The sequence below is a fragment of the Cryptotermes secundus genome, unplaced genomic scaffold, assembly GCF_002891405.2.
Source record: "Cryptotermes secundus unplaced genomic scaffold, Csec_1.0 scaffold724, whole genome shotgun sequence".
Classification (NCBI taxonomy): domain Eukaryota; kingdom Metazoa; phylum Arthropoda; class Insecta; order Blattodea; family Kalotermitidae; genus Cryptotermes; species Cryptotermes secundus.
The window spans coordinates 39,462-52,035 of record NW_019727403.1 but is presented as its reverse complement, the minus strand read 5'-3'; the positions used below and the strand labels follow the sequence as shown (position 1 = coordinate 52,035).

The 12,574-nt window shown below is 37.8% G+C and overlaps 1 protein-coding gene across 1 annotated transcript in view; it reads left to right on the top strand.

The window, feature by feature from the left end:
- The window catches only part of LOC111864730 (mucin-5AC), a 62,449-nt gene that overhangs the window by 30,730 nt on the left and 19,145 nt on the right, over nucleotides 1-12,574 (top strand). Inside the window, exons 2-4 of the mRNA XM_023852214.2 lie at nucleotides 5,581-5,765; nucleotides 6,795-8,052; nucleotides 9,982-10,319. Of these exons, the coding sequence (XP_023707982.1) occupies nucleotides 7,199-8,052; nucleotides 9,982-10,319 (1,192 nt within the window). The 5' untranslated portion in view covers nucleotides 5,581-5,765; nucleotides 6,795-7,198. The remainder of the gene's footprint in view (nucleotides 1-5,580; nucleotides 5,766-6,794; nucleotides 8,053-9,981; nucleotides 10,320-12,574) is intronic.

The window sequence follows — 12,574 nt, the reverse complement described above, 5'->3', positions numbered from 1 at the left end:
AGATCTGATACCTTCCCCCTAAATTGGTTTTTGAAGGTGAAAAATAGCGTTTCTCCCAAAATCGATAGATAAGTTTCGAGTTTAATTAGACCTAGAGGAAATGAGTTGAGTGAAACCTTATGATGATATGATTTATAGTCCATATCATGAGGAACAAACTGGTTTCTTATTGGAGTCTCTAGCTTCAATAGTTATCGAGATATGGAAGATAACGCAAACCTCCATTTGAGCCGAAGACGCGCTTTTTCGCATTATAAAAACGGCTGTACGGGGAGAACCGAGCGCATTACAATTTTTTTTCAAAAAATATTTTTGAGGTGTGAAAATGTGTAGAAATAAAGGTACAAAATTTGATTTTTTTTTAAAAATGGTAAGCGACCTCTCTGGATGACTTCACATGGAACATGGACTTCACGTACATTATATTACATTGCACATATGTTCGTCATCAAGCAAGGCGAAATACAAATAAGTCTGAGGAAACGTTTTAAGGGGAAAAGATTCAAATTTACTTCGCTTAAGATCTTTATTCTGTCCAGCAGTGGCGACCGTGGGACTTCGATGGCATTTAAATGCAGCGCACCTGCGTACAAAGTTCACATAAACCTGAACGTCAGGACTGTGGCCATGGTTACAACAGGCAGTTGTTTCTGGTGAAGGAGTGGCTGTACTCTTAGATTATCACTGCAGGGGAATATAAAATTATAATTCTTGTTTTCCCAACTAAAGTCTTAATTTTGATGACAGGAATTAAAAAAACAATATAACTCGATCCAAAGGTGGATTTACCAATAAGCGGACGAAGCGAAGGCTTAGGGCTTCGATTTCGGAGGGACCTCCAAAACGTCTTGTGAACCTATTTTTAACATGTCCATCACACTGTTTAATGAGGTGGTTCCAAAATTATGCACCAAACACGGAAGTGGTGGGCATAAAAATTAGGGGAATGCTCCAAAACTGAATTACCAACTGATGAATTCTGCATATACTTATTTATGTTATTAAATACATAAAAATTCGCTTAGGGGGAGGTGGAGTCTAACTGGGTCCACTCGGCACGGCGGCCACTGATTGGCCTATTGTAGCCTGCCCCGGGTGATTATGATGATGGAGAATTTGGTGGAATTAAGATTGGCAGGGGTAACCGAAGTACTCGGAGAAAACCCGCCCCAGCGCCACCTTGTCCACCACAAATTCCACTTGACCAGACCCGGGATCGAACCCGGGCCGCCGCGATGGGAAGCCAGCGACTAACCGCTTGAGCTATGGCGCGACCTTAAAATACATAAAAATCAATCATTTGCAGTAATTATGCTGTCCAGTTTCCTTAAGACTAAGCAACCTTAGAATTATATTGTTGCATATTACTTTTAAACGAAGCACCCCCCAATCGCATTGTTATGGATTTTGGCGTGACATTTGGCTGCTTAAGGGCGATTTACTGTTTTCGGCGGTAGGTTGCGAAAATAGCGAACCCGCTTTTGCCCAGATGTCTCTAACATTATTCCCACAAGGGATATGGACTAGCGCTCGTGGTAGTGTTAGGGATGTGCCTGTTATACTCGTATGCGCTTCTGCACTTCTGAGAAAAATAAAGGCAAGGAAGGAAAACTGTTCTCCAGCTTACTTAGCAACCTGCACCAGTGAGTTCAAGTAAGCCTTACGTAATGCAATCACGTATACCTTTGCTTCTATTATAAATTTCTTTCACTGTCTAATCACTTACCCTACATCTATATGTTTCTATATTACTTTTAAATCTTTTATATGTTCTTGTCTTCTCATCTGCTGTCTAAAAGCATAAAAATTAGAATATACAAAACTATTATTTTGCCTGTGGTTCTGTATGGGTGTGAAACTTGGTCTCTTGACATTAAAAGAAGAACATAAACTGTAGGTGTTTAAGAACAGGTTGTTGAGGAGAATATTTGGGCCGAAGAGAGATGAAGTGACAGGAGGCTGGAGAAAACTCCATAATGAGGAACTTCATAACTTGTACTCTTCTCCAAGTATAATTAGAATGTTCAAGTCAAGGCGAAGGAGATTGGCAGGGCATGTAGCACGAATGAGGGAGAGGAGGAATGCATATGGGATATTGGTGGGAAAGCCGGAAGGAAGGGGACCACTGGGAAGACCAAGACGTAGGTGGGTGAACAATTTTAAAGTGGATCTTAGAGAGATAGGATGGGATGGTATAGATTGGCTTGATCTTGCTCAGGATAGGGGCCAGTGGAGGGCTCTTGTGAACACAGTAATGAACCTTTTGATTCCATAAAACGCTGGGAAATTCTCGAGTGGCTGCACAATTAGCAGCTTATCAAAAAGTACTTAGCTCCATGAATGAGTGAATTATGTATACTAGGGGACACCTAGATCGAGTAAAACGCTCAGTTAAAGGCGTCTACCTGTAATGTGACAAATAATACCTGCAGAAGTTACTCGTGGACTCTTTAGGCAAAAATAAAAAGAAATACAGCAATACCTCGCATAGTCCGGGTAATCGGTTCCGCCAATATCCCGGACTGTTTGAAACCGGACTAATCGAGGAACTAAATACATGCAAAAAATGACAATTGGTTCCAAAATTTTAAATAATTTTAAAAAATTAATGTTTTTCGCAATTCATTTTTTATCCTCTAAAAATTGCAAGTCTGCACATTTTTCTTCTTTGGCCTTTTCTCTTCATACATTTCTTTGTAGCAACGAATTGCATTGTTTATCGTTCGGCGAATTGTAAGTCTACGTTCAACATTGGGATCAGCTTCCATAATATGCTCTGACAAGGTTTCAACAATTCCAATCATTTTTTATAGTTGTTCAGCTGTTAATTCTCGTGCAGGCACTTCAACACAGTCGTCGTTGTCTAAGTTGTTCTCCCGTTGTTCATCTATGTTAATAAGTGTTTCATTATCTAGTTCATTAGTGTTCGCTTTGATGCACTCAACTACACTGACGGAATCTAACGCACTGAAACCAAGTTGCTGTCCAGTTTCCACTATGTTATTAGTGACTTCAGCAAGATGAGTTTCCAAACCAATGAAATCATTTGCACAATGAGGTATGATATGTTTCCATAGTACCCTCATATTGCTTGCTGTTAATTCATGCCAGGCTTCGCCTATATTTTCGATAACGCTTCTGATGTTGTAGCTCTTCCAAAATTCCGTTAAAGTAGTGCTCTCCGCACCTCCTCCAGCGATAGCTGTCAGAGCTCAAGAACGAGCGACCCGAGCATAGGTACATACATATACGTGTACAACGGGGAATCGCAGAAAAAATTTAAATATGTATCGTATCGCATAACTTTAAAATCACAAAAAAATAAACCGCACAAAAAGAGACTTGACTGTATAAAGGGGGAAAAACGATCATTTATATACTAAAAATAATTTTGTATACTAATTTTTTAGAATTTATTTTTATTTTGCTCAATTAAAATTTAGTTTGTTTTGAAATTTTCAAACCGAACTATAGTGAAGCCGGACTATGCGAGGTATTGCTATAATTCAATTTTCGGTGTGAACGTTTATGAAGCATAGCTCTTGATCATGTAATCACATTAAACACCAGATTATCGTAGACTGCTGAATAGTAAACTTTCACTTAGGAATCCTGTCTGTCATTTTCAAGCACTTTCGAACATTATAACGCGTTCCTGGTATGTGCCGTTGACCCTCATTTTGCAATGTCATGACAATGTTTCAAGAAAGTAAAAGTGAGTAATAATAGCGAAAATTGCAGTTTACATCAACGCAGTTTAAAATTCTGTTATTACGTGCGTAATATATACCACCGGGATCCCAGCGTTAATTAAACTAGTTCCACGAAGCAGAGGTCTTCTTGGAACGATGCTAGTCGCTTAAATGGCAAAAAGAAAAAAAGAAAAAAAAACTCGTAGCATATTGTGGAACAAGAACTTTCATTATCACATTTACAATCCAGCCCTCAGACACTATTTTTGAAAACTTCAATCTACTCTACACCCTCTAACCCTTCATCCTACAAGTGATTCTTCCAAGCGTTAGTTGTCAAATTTCTCTACGTTCTTTCTTTGTCCCATTTATAACATACTCGTATATCCCTCTCGTCATAAATTGATTTAATTCATGCAAACAGTACTGACAGAAAGATATAAATAGCTTACTATTCCCAACCGTCGCAATATCTCAGACGGCATTCCGACTGTGTTAAGGGCTCATCTCCAGTGTCCAGACCGGCTCTAGTTCCAGCCAACCTCCTATCCAAATGGTGCCGGAAGTGTAAAACGGCCGGAGAGAGAAGCTGCCCACTCGCCTCCGTCTAATGCCGAGATTAAGAAAGCGTGAAATTACTTCTCCGCTCCCCTTTACGTCTTTACACAGGGGTGAATCCGCGTTTACGCATAAGGACAAAATTACCTTTTTCTAGTTTATTCTCCATCAGCTGTCATTAAGAACTGCTACTCTTCTGCACGTTATCTTCATTGCTTTATTAGCCTCCTACTTTCCTCCTACTTATGAGATCACCAGTCCGCCTCTGTGGTCTAGTAGTTCCTGGCTACAGATCCAGAGGTCCGGGTTCGATTTCCGGCGCTACCAGATTTACTGAGAAGTAGTGGGTCTGCAACGGGGTCCACTCAGCCTCGTGAGGATCATTGAGGAGCTGTTTCAAGGAACAGGTCTAGAAACTCGAAATTAACGGCCGTGGGGATTCGTTGTGCCGAACACGCGACACCCTCTATCCGCCAAAGTTGGCACTAACTTCGCCGACAAGCGGCAGTCGCTCGGTATAGTTCCCTTCCGGACTAAAACCACGTTTTTTTTTTTTTTTTTATAAGATCACCGTGCTGTCTCTGTATTCGCCCTATTAATTTTTAAATGGCTAAACCAATCTTTATAAAACCTAGTATGTATTTCACGGCATTTGAGCCCGTCTCAATGGCGTACTTCATAAAACCCTCGCATCAGATGGTGTGTGTATACCCTTATCATTGCTAGGCAGCATCTCAGTAAAACCGTTACTGCGGCAACGAATACACACGTAAGAATAGAATTGCTGGTAGTGTCGTTTTCTATGCAGTTCATGTCGTGTCAAAGGTAAATAGGCAATTAATTATTTCCAGAACTTATTGATTTTATATTCAGTACAATGTGTAAAAATGTGTAAAAGGTAAAAAAAGGTAAAGCTATCCCTTTAACAGACCATGAAAGCCCACAGGGTTGAGAAATGTCGAGGCTCCCACATTTTGTCTAGACAATTGGCTCACAGATGGCGGAAAGGTTGTAAGCCTTATGCGCCAGCAGCCCTTTACCCCACAGGAAGATTCCTTGTGCTCATTTCTGTTAAGAGGCTGAGTCGACACCCAGGCCATAGTGCGGCTGGTAGGATTAGGTAAATTGTAAAAATCCACCACATCGGGACTCAAACCCTCGACCCTCCAGCTTGTAGCATAGTGCCTCACCAATCTACACTACCACATGCCCCATAAAAATGTGTAGTAGAATACAGTTTATTTTCCATTCTACTAAGCACATAAATGGCATACTGTAAACAATTACATGTGTTATTGAAATAAATTCTTACTTTTATCAATGTTTCTAGGTCAATGCTGCTATTACTCCTTATCAACACACTGAGTCACAACGCCCTGGGAAGGCCACAAGCTGATGAAGCTGTTAAAATAATCACTAAGCCTTCACCAGGAGAAGAATATGTACTGTTCCAAAGTGGGAAAATGGTGATCCCACAAAAACATTCAAAGCAACTGGAAAGAGATGCTGTGAAAGGTGAATACATGGGGGGTTAAAATTGTGCATAAGGAACTTTTATACGTTCCAAAATGTGATTCGGCTCAAATTTCATTTATTTGTTGGACACTTCAGTGAGTGTTCGGTTGTATTCATGTTGCTCATGAAAACAACTTGGTAAACTTATAAAACGAAACAAATGCAAATGCTTAATACTTCAGATATGAACTGTTACATAAAAAGTAATATTATCAGTGACCAAAACTCAAATGGAGTAGCTATTGTATTGTATATCTTGGGTGGCGAATAATGGCAATATTTGTTACTAAACGACTAATAAATTAACAAATATTATTCCAAAACAGTCTACCATTTGTCTATATCTCTTTGAACCAATCATTTCAACTTCAAGATAGCTGATTTGCCCATTTAATTACCTACCTCTAGGATACACGTCACAATAATAATAAATAATCTTATTGTTTGTAGTTTCAATAGTGAAAACTGTAAAACTAAACAAGAGAGTATAACCCCAACTTTTAGTCACACTTGCAACTCTGTGGAGTATTTTCGTACATTTGTCAGTCCTCCATATGCAAAACAGAAAATGGAAATACACAATGCAAGCAGTATATTCCTCAAAAACGTCGATGAACTTCTACCAGACTATACAGTATCACACACCATAGCACGGTACTCTTCAGTTACACTCTGTATGGATCATTGCAACAGTACTGTAATAAATTAGAACATCTCAATGACATCTTGTCAAACTAGAAATAACACTCTTTCATTTTTTTAAGAATACCGTCTTCTGGGATGTGGCGCCAGGTATATATTGAGTAAACCAGAGTTTCCAAGGACTGTCAATTTACACAATATCTACAGGGCATCACATTCCAGAAGATGGCATTATTCATAGTCACCATCGTGAAAACCTCAAATTTTACCTTTATTTATTGTTTCCAATTAGTAGAAGATTCTAATATAAATTAATTCCCACAAATTCTTAAGTCACAGCAAATATGTAAGTGTAGCAACCAACTCTGTTCTTAACATTATTTCCAGGCTTCTCAACTTCACATAAGATACCTGGTCAAGGACGTACTGACAAGTCTTCATTATCATCACCACTTATCAAGCCTGAGAATGTATTCTCAACATCTCATAAAATCACTCAATATCGTGCACCTTTAGTGAAACGTTCCACAGACAGCTAGCAAAAAAAAAGTCCTACTGATGAAAATCAAGAACTAAATAGGGATACCTTGCTCAGATTATTGTCTGAGACCATTCTTACCCCTGATCAGCTGTTGCCACAGACTGACCCCAAGATAAAACCTCAATATGAAGAGATACGAACTGAATATTCTGTAGTAACAAGTAAACCTAGGAAAGTGGTCCCATCAGCAAAACATATCCCAATAGTTAAAATTGAACCTAAAGGTGATTCTGGAGTAATTGAAGAGAAAATGAATGGACCAGATGTACATAAAGTAATGCAAAGGAAACTGAGTGTAGAACGGGGCAAGGAAAGCAGAAATATATCTGATGTAGCTGTAGAAGAATCTGATGAGAGCCTAATTCGAAGCGTACAAGTGAAACCTGTTTCTCAAGTTGGTGTTACAAGTCCAAAATTTGAAACCAAAGAAGGTGAAATTTCAGTACCAATTCAGAAAATGGAAGTACCATATTCTGACACAGTGACAACCACAACAGTGCTTCCGTTAACAAGCACAACTACAGGGCTCACAAAGTCAAATTTTGACATAATTCCAGTAAATCTTGTAGCAGACAAAACAAAGAAAGAACATGAAAAAGATCTTGATTTTGTCGACTCTCCACTTGGTGATAAGCTTCTTGTCCCAGCAGGTTCATCAAGTAACCAGCAATCACGTATTGAAGTAAAGAAAGGTCCAAATGGACAAGATTATGAGTATGAATATGTTTACTATTATTACGATGATGAAGATAACGATACAATTGCCACAGCTGATGAGAAGTCACATGTTTCTGCAAGTCCACCCACAACCATTTCTACCACTACAGAGAGAACATCAACTTCTGGAAAACGATATTTACCATCAGCATCTCACAAGGACACTGATGAAGAGGCAAATCATGCAGCAGCTACAAGAGGACGTAGCAGAAACAGGAGTCAGCCTCAAGGGGTAACAGAACAGCAAAATCATCCTGAGCAACTGGAAGGGAAACCAAGTAATGGAAGGCAACGCTACACAACAATTGAGAGAAACAGAGGGGAAGCGAGTACAACAGTGGCCCCAGAATCATCAAATGAGGTGCTGCCACCTTCTCGTGGATCAAGGTATATAAAGCAGAAAATAACTACACTAACTTCCTCATTCTGCAAGTGTTCATTACGCTTTCTCACTAATATATTTAAAAAAATTATTCTAGTATAAGAAATACGTTATATTTTAGCGTCCTGCTACACTGATTCATGTCCATGGTTTATGCTGACCGTCTTACAGTGTATACACTTTTTCACCTTATTCTTCACTTCCACACTACATGTTTCAGCACTAATGTGCCATCTTCAGGTGTCTTTATGCACGTTAAACTATTGTACTGCATGCCATAATGTCTTCATTTTAAAATGACTAAAATCTGTATTCGTCATATAGGACGATGAACTCTAAATAATAACATTTTCAGGATTCTTCCTACGTCGCATCAAACACGCGAATTACGCCAATCCTCTTTTATGTGAGCATTCTTCCTACATATATTTGTGTATCGTGTTCTGTGTTGTGTTTTGCTCCTGTTACTGTAGTGTGGAAGTGAAGAATAAGGTGAAAAAGTGTATACACTGTAAGACGGTCAGCATAAACCATGGACATAAGAAATATGTTTTAGTAATAATAAAAATATCACAAGCCAAATCTCAATAATCAAATTATACCTGCACATGAAACCCTCCCCATTACTCCCAGATAAGGAAGTTCATTATTCATATAAAGTTTGTTTTTAGAAAAGTCTCGGTGAAGAATACGCACTTTCACTACCCTACAAAATAAAATCCTTCCGCTTCTCCATTTCCTTCGATCTTGTAAATTTTGTCGCTGTGATCAACATGCACCACTGTTATGTTGCTAGGCAATGACACAGTTTAACGCACAAAGCGATGTTTGTTATTTACAAGGCTTATCACCAGGACCCGGATTTTGATGACCTGAAAATATTTAAAAAATGATCCATAAAATTACCAAAAATATCCAGAAAAATTACCTAAAATATGACCCAAAAATGTAATATGCAGGGCCAGGATTTTGATGACCTGAAAATATTAAAAAAATGATCTACAAAATGACCGAAAAAATCCAGAAAAATGATCTAAAGGAGAAAAGAAAGAACACTTCGCTTCCATGTTATTCACATTTCAGAAAACATATGAAGAAAAATTCCCTAAAATGGCCAAAAATGGCAAGAAATACCCTTAAAAGTCCAAAAATTTACCAAAAAATTACCCCCAAAATGAAAAAATGACCTTAAACTTAAAAATGTAAAAAAATGACAAAAAATTACCTATAAAATTTACATTTCTGTAACCAGCAGCTCATATCTGAGATTTATATATTTAAGGGCATCGCATAGGATACAAGGAAGAAAAGATGATGTCATCAAAATCCGGGTCCTGCTTATCACTATGTTGCACCATAGTAGTAAATAATAGAAAAATGAGTTAAGGTATAAACTTTTAATCTTAGAACTGAATTTAATGACACAAAGGCTAATTCAGTGTTTGTTTCTTGAAGGACATTAACATCTTGTGTTTGGTGGGGCAGCTATTGATTACATTGCTTATGAAGCTTGTTATGGATACATGTTGAAGATTAATCTAATCTACAAACTTATGAATATTAAACATGACCATTTTAGGACGTACGATATAAGGAACTCATTATTTCAGTTCCAGTGTCAGAAAACCCAGAAAATGACAAGGTGCTTTAGCTAGTTTTATGTTATAAAAAGCATTCAGAATACACTACACCTTTCCACATTTTAATTATGTTATTGTACAACAGTTTTTGTAACAGAACGATTTCACTGAAATTATAAATCTCACATTATATTTACTTCCTCTCATTACTGCTCCTGATTACTAGTTGATAATTTACATTACAAACTATTAATGGCAATATATATATTTAATGCAGCACATTAAGTAGGATTTAATTGCCTTAAATTTTAGCAATAATTTATATATATAACACGTTCGAATTAATCTATCAAGGTCCCGTGGCCGCCAGCTGACTCTGCAAACAACGCCTGAGCCTCCTGATGAACCCACACCTGTGGCTGAGGAGCGTCTACCAGCCAACACTCGCTTTCCCCCACGTTCACGATCTAATCACAACAGTGCAACAGTCACTACTCCATCCTCTGAAGAAGCACTGGCTACGAGAGGACGATCATCATCTGGTAATGGAGCATCCAGTACCACCAATGGTGTAAGGCGCCCCAGTCTAGAACTGGTAGACAGCAGCTCATTCAGAACACATTCTAGCGATGCATCACGCGGCCAGGATCTTACATCACAACCACCTTCATTCCCTTCGGTGCTTCCATCAGGTGAATGAAATAAAGTTAACAGCTAGAGCTGTGATAGTCATATATGCTGAGAGGTTATACCACAAACATGCGCACAAAAACTTATACTTCACTGTGATCCACTCTTACTTATTATTGCTCTTCAAAACGTTTTGTAAAGACAGCTATATTTATACAAGGATATTACCTTAATAGAACAGTAATATGCATTAATCTGGTAGCACTATGTACCATATGAACTGCTTCTGGCAAAGATGGACAATGCAGTCAATACTGATTCAAGTATAACTTTCAATGCTGATTATTGCTGCCACCTCACTCACCCATGGAGCTGAAAGCTTCCTGAGAAGCCACCAATTGTGCAGCCACTCAAGAAATTCCCAGCATTTTATGGAACCCAAAAGTTCATTACTGTGTTCACAAGAGCCCACTATTGGTCCCTGTCATAAGCCAGATCAATCTAAGCCATACAATCCCATCCTATCTCTCTAAGATCCATTTTAATATTGTTCACCCACCTACACCTCGATCTTCCCAGTGGTCTCGTTCCTTCTGGCTTTCCCACCAATATCCTATTTGCATTCCTCCTCTCCCCCATTCTTGCTATACGCCCTGCCCATATCATCTTCCTTGTCTTGATCATTCTAATTATACTTGCAGAACAGTACACGTTATGAAGCTCCTCATTATGCAGTTTTCTCCAACCTCCTGTCACATCATCTCTCTTTGGTCCAAATATTCTCCTCAACACCCTGTTCTCAAACACCCTCGGCCTATGTTCCTCCCTTAATGTGAGAGACCAAGTTCCACAACCATACAGAACCAAAGGAAAAATTATAGTTTTTTATATTTCAATTTTTATGTTTTTTTGACACTGTTGTCACCTTCTGTACCTACTAGTAACTACACCAAATCTGATCATTAATATATGTCACAATGTTTTCAGAAGCATCAACCTTTAATATATATCTGAAGATCTTAACTTAGTCACCTAACTAAAATGCAATTCTCTTCATTTTCAGAATAGAAAGTGCATATCAACTATATATGTGTCAGTTTATTTCAGTGAAGTCATATGGGCTTATCAAGCCATTGCTAATTTTGCTTTTCTTTACTGTTCTTAGCAGCAATTAATGCCCTACATTCATGATGACAAACCAAAGACAGTAGAAGAGCAGGTCCTTCACTGAAACTAATCCACACCTTGTTGTCATAGATTAACTATGTTTGTTTTTATTTTAACCCTCTGCCATGCCTTAAACAGCAGGACAGGAGAAGACAAACAACCAATAGTTTATATATAAATATTTTATTCATAAATGAAAATGTAATTAATTTATACTATAGTTCATGAAAATCATTTGGTTTGCTCAAAATAATTAGCATGTTAGATACAATTTATATATATGAACAGAATTATACACAAATACTCACTTTTCCTAGTAAATAAGACAAATGCATTAATTTTATCATTATTAAAGGAATTTTTCTTTGAATACATAGTTTTCCTCAACCCAAAGTCATAATTTTTTTCTCCAGAGCTCTCAACTGAAACATTCTTCATCCTTGAGGTTTCTTTTTTGCATGCTGCCCCCAGTCCCATCCTTCCATGCTTTGACTGGTCTGCCACACCTCCTTTTTCTCTGTAGATTTCATTCTGCAACCTGTCTAGCAATTCTGCAGTCCTCCATTTGCACATTTTGGCCATACCATCTTAATTGCTGTCTTTCTTTATTTCCATTTTTAATCATATCATTTCTAATTCAATCCATTCATGATATTCTTGCTGAATGCCTTAGATAATCCATTTCTGTGGCTACTAATTTATGTCTGCATTTCCATTTTATTGACCATGTTTCAGCTCACTATGTTAATATACTTTCTTATTACTGATTTATATATTAAGTGTAAAATATTTATGTTCCATAAAACTGAATTTATCATACAAATAAGTCTTATTTCACTCATTCGTTTTTCAATTTCAAGGTCAGATGAGCCATTCTCTTATATTATTGATCCCAATACAGAGTTGAGTATATATTTTTCAACTTTATTACACTAGTAATTACACTTCTTGACCTATGTAAACTTACATTTCAGTACAGTGTTCTATACATAACACAGAAAGTCAAACATGTCTCAAATGTGAGAAACAATTTAACCCTTTACTAATTTCTTTCTTGCTACTTGGCTCTGAATCAGTATGGGAAACTTGAAACTTACACATACATTATACACTCAACTCTCGATTATCCAGGATAATGGGAGGGATGGAA